Source organism: Sinocyclocheilus grahami, unplaced genomic scaffold (assembly GCF_001515645.1).
Source record: "Sinocyclocheilus grahami isolate Dianchi unplaced genomic scaffold, SAMN03320097.WGS_v1.1 scaffold1159.1, whole genome shotgun sequence".
Classification (NCBI taxonomy): domain Eukaryota; kingdom Metazoa; phylum Chordata; class Actinopteri; order Cypriniformes; family Cyprinidae; genus Sinocyclocheilus; species Sinocyclocheilus grahami.
The window spans coordinates 261,243-279,469 of record NW_015506338.1 but is presented as its reverse complement, the minus strand read 5'-3'; the positions used below and the strand labels follow the sequence as shown (position 1 = coordinate 279,469).

Below are 18,227 nucleotides of genomic sequence, written 5' to 3'. Positions count from 1 at the left end.
AGGGAACACATTATCCTCATATTCGGGGGAAATAAACTAAATGTTAGTACAGTTATGCAATTTTTTTTGTATTTCAGTATGGTTTAGTATGCAAGTTACTAGGACAAATATTCCAAAACTTTCTGAAAATACAATACGAGAATTAACTGCACAATTAGTACTAGAAATGTGTACCTTGCATTATACAATTTGCATACAGACACTTTTTTTTTTCAAGAGGTTTCCAACTCTGACTTTGGACCAATTCTGAATGGCCCTTATATATACAGTAAACTAGATGAATAGTTGACCCAAAATTTAAATTGTCTTGTTTCTCTCTCTCTCTTTTACATTTTACATGAAAAATAAGACTCAAGTAAAGACAAATCAACTGAACAAAATATCTAAGAAACTAGTTTCCCACTGAAAATGCAGCAGTATAAAACCATCGCATGTCTTTGAATGCAACCTGCCCTGTGTTCAAGTAAATCTGTCTAGTTCCAGAATCGCAACACATAATCCAGTCATGTTCCTTTCATTCAAACTCTGGCTCCGTGATGTAATGAGCTGCCCGACTGTGAGCGCGTGGTTATTTGATTGACAGCATTCCTGTGCACCGGAGCGCTTGATCTCGCTTCATAAGGATGCGAGTTGGCAAGAGGCGAGACAACCATAACAAAGGGTTCAGATGCTGCTGACGCTGCGAGGTGACGTGCTGCGACTGCAGTAATACTGCAGCGACTCTTTCACGCGTGCTAGTCTTCAAATCACGCATTTACATAAGGATAAGGCTAGAAACGGACTGATTCTCGGTGCATCAGCAGACGAATAGTACAATAATACTGCATACTTTAAAAACGTAGTCAGGCGCACGTGTACGGTTGCTAGTGGCGATTTTGATTCATCCCAATGAATCGGATCTTTTGAATCGGTTCACTAAAACAATCCATTCAAATGCGTTCGGTTCTTTCTGCAGGTAACATCATTACAAGTGGAAGTCTTTTGTGTATTATGAGTGAGTTAATGAATTATTCACTTTTTATTTGATCCTTTATTTAAAATGGGCATGCCTACAGATAGGCTCCAGAAAGAGTTATTTTCTCCACAAATAACAATGAAAGAGAGATTTCCTTTATTCCTCCATTTTGTTCATGACTTTCATCAAGAGAAAACAAACAACATATCTAAAATGAACGAACTGAGTTTCAGTCACGTAATTTTGCGTAAATGTAACTGTATGGCCATTTATTTTAACACACAAGACTGACTGGTGTTTCATTCAGACTATGTATATATGTAATTAAACTGAAGTTTATAGGATTGAATTAATGAAGCTAATTATGCGCCAATTTGACTATATAAATTGTGCATATTTAAAAATTCAAGTAAAGAAATACAAACAGAATAGTAAAGAACAGAAATTAAGGTATGCGTATGTCAGATAAGCTCGGTGATTTTTTCTTATTTAAAAGATGATTGCTTGATTGTTGACACATTTTGATAGTTTATTTTTTAACAAACCCCTTTAAAAAAATCTTTACACTTTCTATATACATTTAATTTACATTTAAAATGAAATCATATTCAATTCATTATGAAACACGGATTAAAAAATATTATACCGTATAAGTCAGAGACCTATCAGAGTAAACAGTGAAGAGCACTGAGTTGTGAATGCTGCACATTTGAACCGCATGTTGCCACCTTCCCCGCGTGACGTCAGCCCAGTTGTTTTGGGTCTCTCGGCCAATCGGAAGCGCGCTCGCACTTCTACAGAAGCCGAGGTGGGTCCAACCTCGCGCCAGCTTTTATCCTACGTTACTCATCACAACGCCCCCTCGGTAGGGTGCATGCACGGGGTTCTGCTTTAAACGGCAGCTCTGAGATGGAAACCCCATTGCAGTTGCAGAACGATTTCTATCCAGAGCAGCAGCACTATAAGCAGCACCAGCAGCACTACTGCGGACGGGAGGAAGAGCGCTCCATCAGGCACTGCACCTGCAACAGCTCCTCCACCTGCGAGGATGCCAGAAAAAGCCAGCCTTTGCACGGGACGCCGCTGGGAACTTTAAGGACACCGTCCGTCTCATCTTCAACCAGGCAAGGCGCTCAGTACAGCGAGTTCACGCCCTCTAGTCATGGTAGTTCATCCAGACACCATCATCATCCTCATCGCGAGCTTAACCGGCAGCAAATTCGGGGCAGTCCGGCCAGCAGCCACAGAGAGAGTAACTCTTACACCCAAATAGCCATGAGCAGCTGCAGATACAACGGCGGCGTGATGCGGCCGCTCAGTAACTTGAGCTCGTCCCGCAGAAACCTGCACGAGTTTGATTCGGAGTCCCAGCCGCTGCAGCCCGTCTCTGCGGCGGACGCGTCCGACGCGCTCGCCTCCAAGCCGGAGAACAACTCCACCACCCTCATGCCTTACTCGGCGGGGGACGGCGGAGGCGGAGGAGGTGGATGTAGCCACAGCGGCGGCAAATCCGGCAAAAAGAAGAACCAGAACATTGGACAGAAGCTCGGACACAGGAGGGCCCTGTTTGAGAAAAGAAAGCGTCTGAGCGACTACGCGCTCATCTTTGGGATGTTTGGCATCGTGGTGATGGTCATTGAAACTGAACTCTCTTGGGGAGCCTACGGAAAGGTGCGTAACTTAATAGTCCCCAAATCCTGCAGGTCCCCCCCATCTAGGTCAGAATTCATTAAGTCCGGTCTGCCTGCTGGCGAGAGAGGGAGAGAGGGAAAACTACAAGTTTGGAAAGTGCGTGGCGTGGATGGATGAAAGAAGATCGGGATGTTTGGCATCGTGGTGATGGTCATTGAAACTGAACTCTCTTGGGGAGCCTACGGAAAGGTGCGTAACTTAATAGTCCCCAAATCCTGCAGGTCCCCCCCATCTAGGTCAGAATTCATTAAGTCCGGTCTGCCTGCTGGCGAGAGAGGGAGAGAGGGAAAACTACAAGTTTGGAAAGTGCGCGGCGTGGATGGATGAAAGAAGATCTGTGGCAAGGTCACGTTTACTGGAAGACGCTTTGCTTCGTCGTTTAGCTGCGTACAATTGTTCCAATATCACAAACAATCTTTTAGAGCTTTAAAATTCGTGTTCTTTTATGAACGACATATTTAAGCAGTATCGCTCAAACAGGAGTGCTGTGATTTGGCCGCGTTTAAACGGCTCAATAAACACATAATTAATATAAATTAATGCAAAAATGACACAACTCCGCTTCAGTTCGTGAAAGAAAACACTGGAATGACGCAAACAAACAGTGAAACTTCCTAATGTTAGCAGCACTATTGGGAAGCTCGACCAATCAGATTACCGGAACTAACTGTTATATGTTAATCAAGTTGAAAGAGACTCAAACTGAGTTAATAATTATTACTTAAGTTTTGCTGGAATAATTACTTTTAGTGTCAAATGTGCACTCTTCTTCTTTGACTTTCTGTAGAACATTACTGGAAAAATAAGTCATAGTTGTGTTATGTATAAATGCATTTTTATTACTATAAGTACTTTAAAATAATTAAATAATTACAGTAATATAAGTGATGCCTCTATCTATAAAAGTCCCATAGAGGATATGCATTACTGCGATTCAATTTGCCACAGGGATTCCAAATGACAGCATTCATATTTTCTCAAAATAATGGTTAAATTATGTTAGATGGTTGATCTGTGAACAGAAAAAGCTATTTATCTGCACCAGAATGACTTTAATAGGGCAATCCCCAAAGACCAGGAAAATTAATCATAGTGTGTTTTAAAAATGACATATTATTGCTTTGACAATATGTTGAAAATGAAATTTATGAAATTCATGATTTAACTGAGTCAAATTTCAGTTAAATCATGTAATGGTCTCAGATGTACTTGCATTAGTGCTTATGTTTTGGTATTTTCAGGAAGGCGTAACTTAATCCAATCCATCACAAAAGTCTGCAAAGTCTTGGAATCATTCAAATAAAAAAGTCATGTGTTGCAGTAATATTTTTACAGGTTTAATCAAAATGCAATTGTAGTGCGTTTACACCAACTAATCCAAATGAGTTGAATTTGTCCTTTTCTTCTCTTTTTTTTTTCAGGAGTCACTGTATTCTTTAGCCCTAAAATGCCTGATAAGCCTTTCTACAATCATTCTTCTTGGGTTGATTATCATATATCATGCCAGGGAAATCCAGGTAACTCTTTCAAAAAATAAGTAAGAGCTGTTTACTGTGTTTTCACTTCAGTGTCATGTTAATTTAGGTGCTTTTTCGGTTCTGCAGTTTTTAACACATTCTCTCCTTCAGACTAATTCTCAACACATTGCTCTTGAAATGATACCCATTACCATAGAATTACAATCGGATTATCTTCAATAGCACGGCATCCTCTCCATTTCTCACCGGCTTAATCGAATCATGCCATGAAATCCTGTCAGTGACCTTGTTTAACAGTAGCCGTTCACAGTTTATTAGCTAGTTGGATAGACAAGGCCAGGTTGAATGGACATTTTTCCTAATAGAGTACTTATTAATCTTCATAAAATCATTACAGAAATCTACTAGAGCATAACCTGAGATTCGTAGTCTATTAACTGTGTTGACTATGGACTTGCACTTGGGCTTTCTCTACAGAAATGGAGTTTATAGATTAAGTAAGGAGGCTTTCTGTACAATGTCTCCATATTGGTATTAGTAAGTGTCTAAATCTGCACTTAAGACAGTTTTTGCCCATATTTGTTGAGAGAAAGAACTTGACTTGGTTGTAGTACTTTGAAAGCACTCAGTCCTGTGACCTTGCATCAGTGGATTGTTGTATTACTGGTGAATTTTATACATTTCAGCATCCATATCTCCATTGTAATGCATTTCTTTGCATTAAGTAATGCATTAACAAAAAAAGATTAAGACTTTTAGCTGGTGTTGGTGAGGATGAAATCCTGTAAATTTCTGAACCGTCTTCATGATGTTTCTTAAAATACTCTGCAGCCAGAGAAATGTTGCATCAAAGATTTATTTGATTTATTCCACTTTCTTTTTTTCTTCTTTCATATTCATTCTTTCAGAGTTCCCATGGTCATGGGAAACCAGCAAATTTCAGTGAACTGTGATTTGCAGGCCTTATTAAATGAATGAGCAAATTAACTAATAGAAAATTAAGTAATACAATTGAATAGTAATTCATATAACATAAATCATTTTTTATGTGCATTATGTATAAAATGATTTTATAAAGTCTAATCCAGTTGTCAAAAAGTGTGGGAACCCTGTAGAAATAATTTATTCATTTATTATTTTTTCATTTAACTTGCAAATAGACACAAATATCTCATTCAAGTTGAATCGGACAGGCTTATTATGAAGTGAAACCATGTGTGGCTTGTCCAATAGGGAAATATCACTGTTAATTTCTTGTGGGCTGGACAGATTAGTCCAAAGGATTTAATCACTGAGGGACATGTCAATTTCACATTGATTTGCATGCATTTCAGCAATCAAGTTTGTTGCCTGGGTTTTGAATTTCATGGCCGTAAAAGCCTAATTTCATTAAAAAAAAAATCTTTAAAAAACAATTATATATGCATGTTTGTATATTTTACACACCAGTGTAATTTAACAAAAAAACAAATTTTCTTGGTCCAGTGTACTGTTGAATTCCGTAAAAGATTAGGTCCAAGTTTTTTGGGGGAAATTGGCCATTTATATTTTCATTTTGACCAAATGAAAAATCTGATATTTGCACCTTGTCAAAGGTTAAAGGCATTGCTTTGTACAGCTGTAGGCAAAATCAAAGGACCAGCTAATGAGAAAATGTGTTTTCTTGGCTGAAGCTATCATACTAAAGTGGATATTCTGGGTTTGACGAATACTTGCGTTAATGGCAAAATATATAAATCAAGCACTTAGATAAGGCCAAGGAGCGCCAATAAGCTTGTACTGCCAATAAGTACATAGTGCCAACAAGATCGTAGTGCTTTTGGCAGAACAGAGACAGTGTTATTAGTTAATAGTGTGTATGGTCAAAGTGAAGGGGAGATAAGATTAGGTATTTTTTTCTTAGTCACCTGTGCAAATGCCTAACACAGGATTTGAGTTAGTGACCAGAAAGCAGTATTTTGCAGTCATCTTCACACCTTCATATACTTCCAAACCTAAATTACTTTTTTTTCTGTAGAACATAAAAGAAGATATTTTAAAGAATGTTCACGCTGCTCCTTTCCATGAACTCCAAAACCAGAACTCCAGAACATGCAATAAACTGAAAACATCTACTCCCAAAGCTTAGTTGTGTGTGTGTAGCCTATATACAGGAAAATTGTGCATCAAGACACATCACACACATCATAAGACTTGACAGAAGTCACATAGACTACTTTTGTGGTGCTTTATTGGCTCTTTTCACGTCATCCATTCCCATTTCCTTTAATTGGAAAAGAGCAGCATTAACCTTCTTCAAAATATCTTCTTGTGTGTTCCACAGAGTGAATTATTCTTGTAAAACGTCGCGTTGCGGTAAAGTCAAAGCAATAGTGAGTCATTTGCCGTAATGTCGTTGACCATGACTAAAGCTGCAGAACGCTTTATGAATTATGAATCATTCTTAAATTTGACTTGTGAAGTTGCTCAATCAGGTGGTTTCTGAATTGTGATCTAGTATGACTCCAGGGTTTTTGATGCACTGGCAGACAAAACAAGAAGACAAAAAAATTGACCTTCAACGGGGATGGAAGAGACTTTGAATTTAGGTACTCCGCCTTGCCAAGACCGCAGGTGATGAACAGCTGTCCAACTGAGATGTCAAAGAGCCATGTTGAGATTTCCTCAGTGTGGCCATTGAGGTGAAGGCATCTAGGTGTTGCTGCCATAGCAGAGGAATGAGAAACCGTGCAATCTGATGACAACAAAACCAGACAATCTACCTTAGATAGAAAACATTCTGGTGGCCGATGACCTCTGTTGCACTGATGAAAAAGAAGGAGGGTATAGAAAGTGGACCCTTTCAACTCACTAGATAGGCTCTTGTATCTCGGTGTTAAGAAAGAAAAAGTCCACAGAAATGAAAATTCTGTCATTATTTACTATCATTCTTAAGAGCTGGAGAAATGCAGCATCAAAGATTTATTGATACGGGTAAGGTTAGGGACAGGTTTGGTCGTATGGGTAGGTTTAAGGGTGGGTTAAGGTGTAAGGGATGGGTCAACAGTGCAATTATAAATGTAATTACAGAAAATAATTACTGATGCAATTACATGCAGGTATTTTAAAAATATAAGTACAATGCACAACATGTATGTACACAATAAGTGCATTGTATCAAATGATTAATTTAAAAAGAAGTACATAGTAGTTAAGGCCACTTAATATAAAGTGGGACTAAAAAATGTAATAAAAATCACCTTTACGCACTTATCTATAAAATGATTATGTTCTGTTTCCATTATTATTATTATTATTTTTGTAAAACACAAAAGGAGATGTTTGATTGAATGTTCAAGCTGCTCTTTTCAATACAATGAATTCAGATAATGATTTACAGAGCCAGCTTGTGCCAAACTCCACAAAAGTCTCCTCAAAAAGTAATACATGGTGCCTGCAACACCAAGCCCATGAGTTCAGTTCCTAGGAAATGCATGCACAGATAAAACTTATATCTTGAATGCAAAGTATGGATTTGAAACATAAATTTTGACAAAAGTGTCGTTTTTGGGTGTACTCTTCCTTTAATACAATAATGCTTCTGCTCAGCGTACAAATAAGCGTGCATTGTTGTTGTTCAGATGTTTTTGAAATTCAATCAGATTGCAACATAAAATTGTGACAGTACATGGAAACATACATGGGTGTGTTTGTACTGCATATATATGAAACAACATCACTGTTTTGTAATATGCATGCAAATGGGGTGTACTCTTCCTTTAATACAATAATGCTTCTGCTCAGCGTACAAATAAGCGTGCATTGTTGTTGTTCAGATGTTTTTGAAATTCAATCAGATTGCAACATAAAATTGTGACAGTACATGGAATGGGTGTGTTTGTACTGCATATATATGAAACAACATCACTGTTTTGTAATATGCATGCAAATGCCCCCCCCCCCAAAAAAAGCCATTAAGAGCCCTGGCTCTGCAACCATAAATGCCTGAGCAGTTTTATTACTTTTCACACTGTTGAATTATAACGGCGTGTATTCATGAGCCAGTTGCGCTCTCTGTAATATTTAGGGCCCACAAGTCTCTGAGGGACATCAATCATGGGAATGCTTTACCAGAGAAATGTGTCTCTCTGAAGGGACCAGACGGGGGCTCTACGCATTACAAATACATGCACATCATCGCCATATTGATATGAAATATAGGTATTTTTTTTTACAATGACCTTCATTTGTATCAGCAGTTTATCAATGAAATATGATGGGATGTCTAACACATGTATAGGGCAGAGTCAGGTGATGAGTGCACCTGAGCACCGCTGATGCACTATAGAGGATGTGCACTGCCTTTTCCTGTGACAACTAACTACCTGAGACGACTGCCGAGTGTCACGTATCCATCCTTCACCACTGACCCTTGAGTTTTCACTGAGCTGGATTACAGTATAGAGATTATAAGATTAAAGTAAAAGATGTTCATTTAAATAAAGTTAATCTGAGATGTCTTCTGGCTTTAAATGTAATCGAATATTGAATTAAACTTAATCTAATTGTTTAAATTACTGGAGCATCTATATTGTAATTTAGCTCAGAGAAAATTCGAAGGTGTTGTAATTTTTTAGACAGAACGTTATTTAATTTATTTAAAAAAAATCAGTAATTTTAAATATATTAAACTAACTGTCATTTGAAGAAATTTAGTGCACGAAAAAAATGCAAATAAATAAATAAAATCCCTCCACTCTTGCCTGATTTTTTCTGAAACATGTTAGTACTATTCTTTGCAATGTTTTAGTAGACAGTGTAGTTAATTTAAAATTTAAATATAATAATTCAAATTATTATATAATATATACTGTTAGCATCTATACTGTAATTTAGCTCTTAGAAAATTCTGAGGTGTTATAATTTTAGGCAGAACATAAAAGTAATTTTACATTATTTCAAATATCTTTAAATTATTGTAATTTGAAGAAATTTAGTGTGCAAAAAATAAATAAATCAAATTGTGGCTTCGGTTTACCGAAACATTGTTCTCTGTAATGTTTTATTGTTAGGAATTTTTCAATTTCGACGTTTTTTCAATTTCAACTTCTCTCTTCCCTGGTTTACCAAAATATTTTACTACTATTCTGCATAATGTTTTAGTAGAAGGAATAGGCTCTACAATTTCTTAATATTTAATTAAATTTTTAATGAAATTTAATTTAAAATTGCTAGAGAGGAGACTTGAAGTGGTCAGTTTTTCTTTGCGATAAGTTACAGTATAGATGCTTTAAAATTAAACTAAGAAATGTTATGGCTTGAATTAATTTCATATGAAATGGTGGCTTTTATGTTTTAATAAAAGCCAAGAAAAGAGTTAAATTAGGTTACGGTTAACTTAATAATACAACAGCTGTCATCCTTTTCTGGCAGCGTTCAATTACACAAATGCAAACTGAAAGCATGCGGGTCCTCCTTCAAAGAAACTTGAAAGCTGAAAGCAACCTACAACTGAGGATTTACTTAGCAAAGTGGCCTCTTAGGACCCACTTTGATATCATAAATTAACCATTGCATTAATTTGTAATTGGGCTGAACCTCTCTACCTAATTCTCTAATGAGATTGAGCGATTTCTTTTCTTAGTGACAAGATATATGTTCCCATTCTCTACATTACACAGATTAAATATTGAGCCATGCTCCATTAGTTATATTGAGCTCTTCTGAAACCAGTAACCAACCCCTGCTGCCTACTAGACAGACGAAGAGCACAAAGGCAGACGACCTTTTGTCCGTGCCCTTGTCAAGGCGTCGCAAGGCGAAAACAGGAGCAAAAGGAGCGAGCCCCCTGTACGGACACGTGTTTGATAGATTACCGTGTCGTCGCTGTGTTTTAACAGAGTCCAGGTCTGCTAAAGCAACAGTGAGTGCGGCTGCTTCAGAAGAGCCATCGACCTTGTGTTGCACTGATCAGTTTAGGCCGTTTTTTTATTGCGGTTTTCATTAATCCACATGCTCTGCTAAAGTCAGCCCTGCATCCATCATTCGGGCTGAGTGCTGTATCTCATAAGACTTACTGCAACTGTATTAGACGATGGTGATGGAGCTACTACTGCAAATATACCTGCACTCTTTGATATGCGCCAAATGTAGCTGTAACGAGAAAAATGTGGAATATTGAGGAGTCAAAAATCTTCAACTAAACCAAATCTATTAATAAAGTTCATTTTAAAGATTAAATTGTTCAGTTATACTGTAATTTATCGACAGAAAATGCTAAAGTGTTATAATTTTAAACAGAACTTTCCAAATATTCAAATAATTGTCATATTACATATATTATAAACAAACACAAGAATGATATTTAACCATTTTTATTTGTCCTATATGCATTAAACAATAATATTATTTACCTGAATTTTATATAATGTAAAACTTTAATACAGTATTTGATAAATGCCACTTTAATATTTTTGAATAAATAGCGCAAATGAATCATTGAATTGATCTGAGTTATGAATTGAATCAGCTCAAATGTATCATGCAAATGAATCAAACTCACCAACTCTAATGCTACTCTATAATTTGCTATAAAAATGACAAATTAAAAATGTTAAGGTATTAAGGTAAGGTATAATAAAAATCCAATCACTGAATTGCGTTTTGAATTGATATATTGATTTGAAATGGACAGTTTGAACTGATTCATAGAAATGAATCAAACATTTTTTGCTACAAATACAAAATAAAAAATATATATGTTAAGTTTAAATTCGAAGATATTATAAATATAAATTATTATACAATTTTCCTACCTCCGAATAATTGTCATTGAAGAAATGTAGTGCTCAACATTTTTAAAAATCCCTAAAAAATATCTATTTGACAAAGTTTTTCCTAATTCCTTTTTAGTTATGATTGCTGAAGCAAGCATTACTATTACCGTTAATTAATATTGCTCAAATAATGTTGCTTAAATTGAAATTCTTATATATTACAAAACATTAGAAAATATGATTTTCAATCATTTTCATACCTTAAATAATTGGCATTGAAGAACTTTTGCGCTCGGAATTGAAAGAAAACACTATTCCATTTCTCTAACATCCTTCGTAATGCTTTAGCAGAAGGCAACAAATCTACAAGTAGAAAAATCCAATCACTGAATTGCGTTTTGAATTGATATATTGATTTGAAATGGACAGTTTGAACTGATTCATAGAAATGAATCAAACATTTTTTGCTACAAATACAAAATAAAAAATATATATGTTAAGTTTAAATTCGAAGATATTATAAATATAAATTATTATACAATTTTCCTACCTCCGAATAATTGTCATTGAAGAAATGTAGTGCTCAACATTTTTAAAAATCCCTAAAAAATATCTATTTGACAAAGTTTTTCCTAATTTCTTTTTAGTTATGATTGCTGAAGCAAGCATTACTATTACCGTTAATTAATATTGCTCAAATAATGTTGCTTAAATTGAAATTCTTATATATTACAAAACATTAGAAAATGTGATTTTCAATCATTTTCATACCTTAAATAATTGGCATTGAAGAACTTTTGCGCTCGGAATTAAAAGAAAACACTATTCCATTTCTCTAACATCCTTCGTAATGCTTTAGCAGAAGGCAACAAATCTACAAGTAATTGTTCTATTTGCTCGGTTATTATTTTTCGAATGATTTTTATCTATATTTCACACATCTGCTTCGTCTTGGTTGAACAAGTCGCTGCAGTCACACTCTCGGACTTGTTGGGGTTATCAGGTACGACCCTTAGCTGTCGTAACCAGGCCATTACAAGTGCACCTTCCCCTCTCTTGTCAAATTCAGCATTTTTCCATAACTACCCGCTCAAGCACTCAGTTGGAATATTGGATGCTTGAAGGTGAAGCACCCTTGAGTATTGTGTTGCAGGTCATCCATTACCATAATTGGTTTTACCTACCAAGTAGGTTTCCTTACATAACCCATTTTAAATGTTTAATTGCTCCGTTTTGAAGCTAGTAAGTTGAAAGCGGTGGCTTTGTGACATGTTTTCCTCATATAAACAAAATGAAAGCTTCACGCTTATCATCCTTTGTGCAGGCTATGTGGTTTGTTGGTGGTTGTTGTTGTTGCTAAGCTTTGAGTAAGATAGCGTCTGTCACCGTTCGGAAAGCCAGCTTGTGTTTCGCTGTCTAAGTTACACTCGCACGGAAAGTCGAACAACAGCCTAAACTAACAGACGGGCTGGTTAATGTTACAGCATCTCTGGCAATTGTCAGGCCTTTTAGGACACTTGATGTGTCTTATCTGTTCTAAAATCTCCCTTTCTTCTGGTCTTACGATTTCTGTCACGAGTCGGTGTTTACGGGAACGTCCAAACGTGATTAGATCCGCGAGGCCTGATTTTATTTTTGGTAGAATCCCGTGTTTTTGATGTATTTTTGCTGTGTTTGAATTAGGATATGTTGTAGGAGTGTGTGTTGTGTTCGCATGTGCGTCGTATGAATATGAGGGATTAGTGTCGTATTTGGAGGCCGTGTGATTCATGTGACTAACATGTGTAGGTGGTATACAAGGGTCTCAAATGGAAATGTTTATTTTGTCATTACAGTCTTCTGGCTAAAAAAAAACCTCTAAAAGCTTTGAGGCATGAAGGATTTATTTTCTGTCCGAATGATTCAAGATTTATAGTGATGGATGGTTGCTAAAGAAATCATTACTATTACCATTTATTATTATTGCTCAAGTAAGGCCTAATATTTCAGTAGGCCTATCAGTAACTAAATTTTTATGTATTTTCTGTAAAATGGCTTAAAACATTTGTATTTTTTTTTACATTTCAACTCGTAATGAAGTAGGCCACTTTTAATATGTTTAATGTAAAAAAGTAAAATCCTAATAAAAATGTAGTTGAATAATGATATTTAATCATTTTAATTTGGGCTCTTTATGCACTAATATAGTTTTGATGATGAACTGATGAATCAAACTTCACGAATGCTCTTTTTGCCATCAAACAATTAAAATTAAAATAAAAACCTTTTTATATTAAAAAAAAAACAATTACTTAGATTTTTTTGAATAAATATATATTATATAAAAAGTCTGAAAAAATAATTAACAATTGTCGTACCTTAAAATGATTGCCATTGAAGAAATTTAGTGCTCAGAAAATAAAAAAACAACTTAAAAACACCAGTCCATTTGACTAAATTTCTTTGTAATTCATTTTTACTGATTCCTTCTATTTCTATTTCTATTTCTATTTCTATTTCTATTTCTCGTTCTCGTTCTCGTTCTCGTTCTCGTTCTCGTTCTCTTTCTCTTTCTCAACTAAATTTTTATGTATTTTCTGTAAAATGGCTTAAAACATTTGTATTTTTTTTTACATTTCAACTCGTAATGAAGTAGGCCACTTTTAATATGTTTAATGTAAAAAAGTAAAATCCTAATAAAAATGTAGTTGAATAATGATATTTAATCATTTTAATTTGGGCTCTTTATGCACTAATATAGTTTTGATGATGAACTGATGAATCAAACTTCACGAATGCTCTTTTTGCCATCAAACAATTAAAATTAAAATAAAAACCTTTTTATATTAAAAAAAAAACAATTACTTAGATTTTTTTGAATAAATATATATTATATAAAAAGTCTGAAAAAATAATTAACAATTGTCGTACCTTAAAATGATTGCCATTGAAGAAATTTAGTGCTCAGAAAATAAAAAAAACAACTTAAAAACACCAGTCCATTTGACTAAATTTCTTTGTAATTCATTTTTACTGATTCTTTCTCTTTCTCTTTCTCTTTCTCTTTCTCTTTCTCTTTCTCTTTCTCTTTCTCTTTCTCTTTCTCTTTCTTTATGTCCCCTAAGGGCAATTGGTTTTACAGCAAGACCAGCATACAAAAAAGACAATTTACAATACATTAAAAATTACATAATAAAATTTTTTTTTTTAAACAATTCTTGCGTGCAAGTATTACTATTACCATTTCTTATTGTTGCTCATACTAAGGCTTTGCAAAATAGATCAATATTTTTATGATATTTAGTATCTCAATATTTAGCTATTATCTATAAAATGACTATAAAATTCTGTCATATAAACCATCATCAGCAACTTAAATGTAAATGTTTTTCATTAATAATGAATGCAAATTTTTTTTCCATTTAGGCCCTTTATGAACTAATATGACAAATATATAATCATTTTAATATATGAAAATTGTCACATGAACATTTTTGAGTGATAATATAAGCACATCATTGATTTTAGTTGAGTTCTGAAGTGATACATTGATTAAAATGCACAGTTTCAACTGATTGATGTACTGTAAACGAGTCTGTTTTGCTATAAAAACCTAATTAAAATTAAATATATATGTTTAAATGATAAAGTATTATAAAACAAATTAAGGAAGGCATTGCAAAATAGCTCAATATTTTTCAGTCCCAATATTTTCTGCATTTTTATGATATTCAATATCTCAAAATGTATATTTTTATGGATTTATGGATTTTTTCAATCATCTATCATTTCATCTAGCAAGTTTAATTTATTTAATGTAAAAAGTAAAATGCTGTAAAATGTAGTTTAGTACTCTAAAGGTGTTTCAATAAAGAAGAATAATGTTGAATCATTTAGCACCTTTATGCACTAATATGATATGGTTTTTCTTATATTAAAATAACCTAGTAGTAGTAGGTAAATGTTGCTGTTTATTCTATATATTGTCATACTAGTGCATAATTGGCCAAAATAAAAATGAGCAACTATGCAAACAAGCAATTATACCTTTCATGCAATTATACGAGCCAATCATTAAATACAGTTTTTTGGTTTGTGGTTTGGTTGTCACACAAACAAAACCGTTTGTGTGAACGGTTAGTCTGTTTCTTCAGGAGTTTAAGGCTACGTCCACACGAAGCCAGAGCGTTCCTTATCCGATCTTTTTTTTCTCCTCGTCTCAAGAAATATCTGCGTCCACACGAAACCACAAAACGATGTAGTATACATGCCAGACCAGTATGTGGCGCTGTAATTCTGCCACAGAGACACACTAAAAACGGAACAGAAGACTTGAACTATGCGCATAAACCTTGCGCGCGGTATACAAACGAACATGGAACAATACACTAAATCTTGGAGGTTTTTTCAACCAGAAGCTGTGCAATGTTGTGGGATCTTTGAAAACTCGTTGATTTTTACTGTGATTGACGACATTGACCGTTCCGAGATGATGGACGCGCCGGCGTGTTTAGAGCCATTGAATGTGGCATCTATATATACACATCTAGCAACAGCATAACAATGTGCTGGAAGTCACTTCAACACGTTTTTGTACGGTCAAGCAGCACTCAGATTTACTTCATGTTTTAATGCAGTTTCACTGAATCTCTGGGTTATCAATCTCATTTGCCTCCAGAAGTGGAGCAGTTTTTCTTAATGATGAATTTAGAGATTAGGAATTCAGTCTGAATCAAGGTTATTTGGCAGCGTGTCAGTTTATGTTATAACATTTGATTTATTCAAACATCTGCCCCATGATCCAGATACTGTGGATCCGGCAGAGTAAATAAGTGACCATAAATGCTATTAAACCGTCCAAACGCTGAGGTTTTATACGTGTGCTTCTACATGAGGGGAAAACCACAGGACAGCACTGAAGCAGCATCTCAAAGCCTCGAGCAAGAGTCCTATTAAAGAAGAATTCGGTTATGCACCGCATTAACCCATTACTCATGAAATAGCCCGGTGCTGTAAGAAGGCAGGAAAGCCGTTTGCACATATTGGATCAGGGGTTTATCATTTGCACCTTTTCTCATATCAGATAGCCACAGTCTGTCAGCAGAAGCCTCTGAATTGTGCTGACTGCACCGCTCTGGTGAAATATCTCACACTGATGTTGGCTGTCGGTACCTTGAGCTGATTGAAAGCACAGGAAGATACCGCAGCTGAGCGTTAGGGAGGGAAGAGATCTGAAGCTTGAGCGCAACAGACGGCTTCCGGAGGTTAAATCCCATTCATTATCTCTACAGAGAAGCCGATTTTTAACAGTAACATATAAACCTTCCATGTCGCAAGATGAAGCTACTGTTGATTTCAACTTCATTTTTAAGAATTCCTTGTGTAGGGCCTCATGAAATCCGTTAGAATCTTTCCAAATTCCATTTTTTAACATTTACATTTTTCTAGACTCTGTTTTAATGGTTAAATTAAATTGTATTAATCAAAAAGCATGTCTAATTAATTGAAATCATAAAACGTACAATATTAAACAGCAATTCATTAAAAGTTTAACAAAAGTTAAATTTTTAAAGGCCTATGAAATGTTTTTTATTTCTCAAATTCAGTTACATTTTTTTTACTAAATTCTGATTTGCATTCATTTTCTGAATTTCATTTGAATGATTTCATTAAATATTAATAATCAGAAGCACCTCTAATTAATTGATTTCATTAAAAAAATATTTTATTTATTTCTCTTTTTTTCCAGAAAAACTGTGTTGTGTATTTACATTTTTCTGCTAAATAAATTCTGGTAAATATTTTTTTTTCTGGTGAATATTCCTTTAAAAATAATGTTTTAGTAATCATTTTATTATTAGTAGTAGTAGTATCATTACATGAAGTAATAATTCTGTCAGGGTCACTTCAAGTTAAACCGATGGGTTGCTGTGAAGACGTTTAGGTTGTATATGATTGATGATAACGATAGATTTACTCAAAAGAAACCGTAAAATGCTCATAAAGTGACTCTCAGAGCAGTTCTAGAGATTATATTTATGTGTACATGTACTCATAAATGAAAGTGGCACTTCAGTATGTGTATAGTAAACGAAATCTGCATCTGCGCCATTTATAGACACGCAGAACATACAGGATTCATATTTAATTTTTGCATCTTAATATTCACAGACACTTGTCCAGATCACGTTTTGATTCAAGTGTACTGACCTACTTTTGTTGTATCCATCCAAAATTTGGCAAATTTTGTGACATTCCGGGTTATACAGTAAATTACATTTTTATGTCTGGATTCCGCGATTCTGTCCGCATTTTCTACATTGTGGAAATCATTGGGCCCTAATAACTACATTACCCATAATGCTGAAGAGGCCTCGGCCAATCAGAGAAGTCGCTGTCGCTATGGAAACAGAAAGCAATTTAAAAGCACTCAGCAGCATTGCAAATGAAAAGAGTTTCCCTACACTCTCAACCCGCTTACATTTTTGTATATATCTGAATATTTTGCGCTAAACTTTAAATGTTTTGTTTTTATAGAAAAGATCATTGACCGTAAGTGAATATTGATATTTTACTATTGTTTTTGATTAATTTACATGATTTATGGGATGAGTAGTTCATTCAAATGCGGGGTTGAAATGTTTTAATCAATCCTCATTTTATAAACGGGTATCGATTCTTAAATCACAAGATCAATTTTCTGTTGTTTTCTATTGATGCAAACAAAACTTCACTAAACATTATTTGTATTGCACCTCCTATAATTGTATCCTATAATTAAAGCGTTTGCTTTACTTCTGATAAGAAACAAAGCCTCAGCTTTCAATTTCTTTTATTTAATTTAATGTCAAGTATGTTTGAATTAATCAAATTTAATTTAAATTTGAATTGAATTTTTTTTTTATATTTAAATATAATTTTATATTTCAACAACAAACTGGAGCAGAAATATAATTAACTTAAAAAATGGTAAAACATTTTTTAAACATTTATAGTAAATTTCACAATTACAAAAAAAGAATAGCAAGTAACTCATTGAATTAAACAAAATTTAAAAGAACATCAAAAAAAGTAGAAAGACTTTGGGAAGGATTTTCTTGTAAAACGCATTCTAATCTTTGTTTTATTTACAACTTTGAAAAAACATTTTTACAGTGTGTATTATTAGATAGTTGTTATAAAACTGCAAAAATGTTTTTATAAATTTTTTACACATTAAATGTTTGTACACCAAATATTTTTATTTGAGTGGTTATTATTATATTATTAACTATTAGTTAAATAGTTTGGGTTCTTATATTAATTTTAACTTTTAATATTACAGTAATGTATCAAGTGAGAGTGTTTCTTAGAGTTACAGCATTAGTT

General features: G+C 34.4%; 1 protein-coding gene across 3 annotated transcripts in view; it reads left to right on the top strand.

The window, feature by feature from the left end:
* The first annotated feature begins 1,518 nt into the window (after window positions 1-1,518).
* Window positions 1,519-18,227, top strand: part of LOC107567448 (small conductance calcium-activated potassium channel protein 2-like) — a 37,501-nt gene continuing 20,792 nt past the window's right edge. The window contains exons 1-2 of one of the 3 annotated variants that reach the window (XM_016253126.1): window positions 1,519-2,626; window positions 4,069-4,164. In XM_016253126.1, coding sequence (XP_016108612.1) covers window positions 1,865-2,626; window positions 4,069-4,164 — 858 coding nt within the window. In that variant the 5' untranslated portion in view covers window positions 1,519-1,864. The remainder of the gene's footprint in view (window positions 2,627-4,068; window positions 4,165-18,227) is intronic. The other 2 variants (XM_016253128.1, XM_016253127.1) reach the window with 2 other exon arrangements.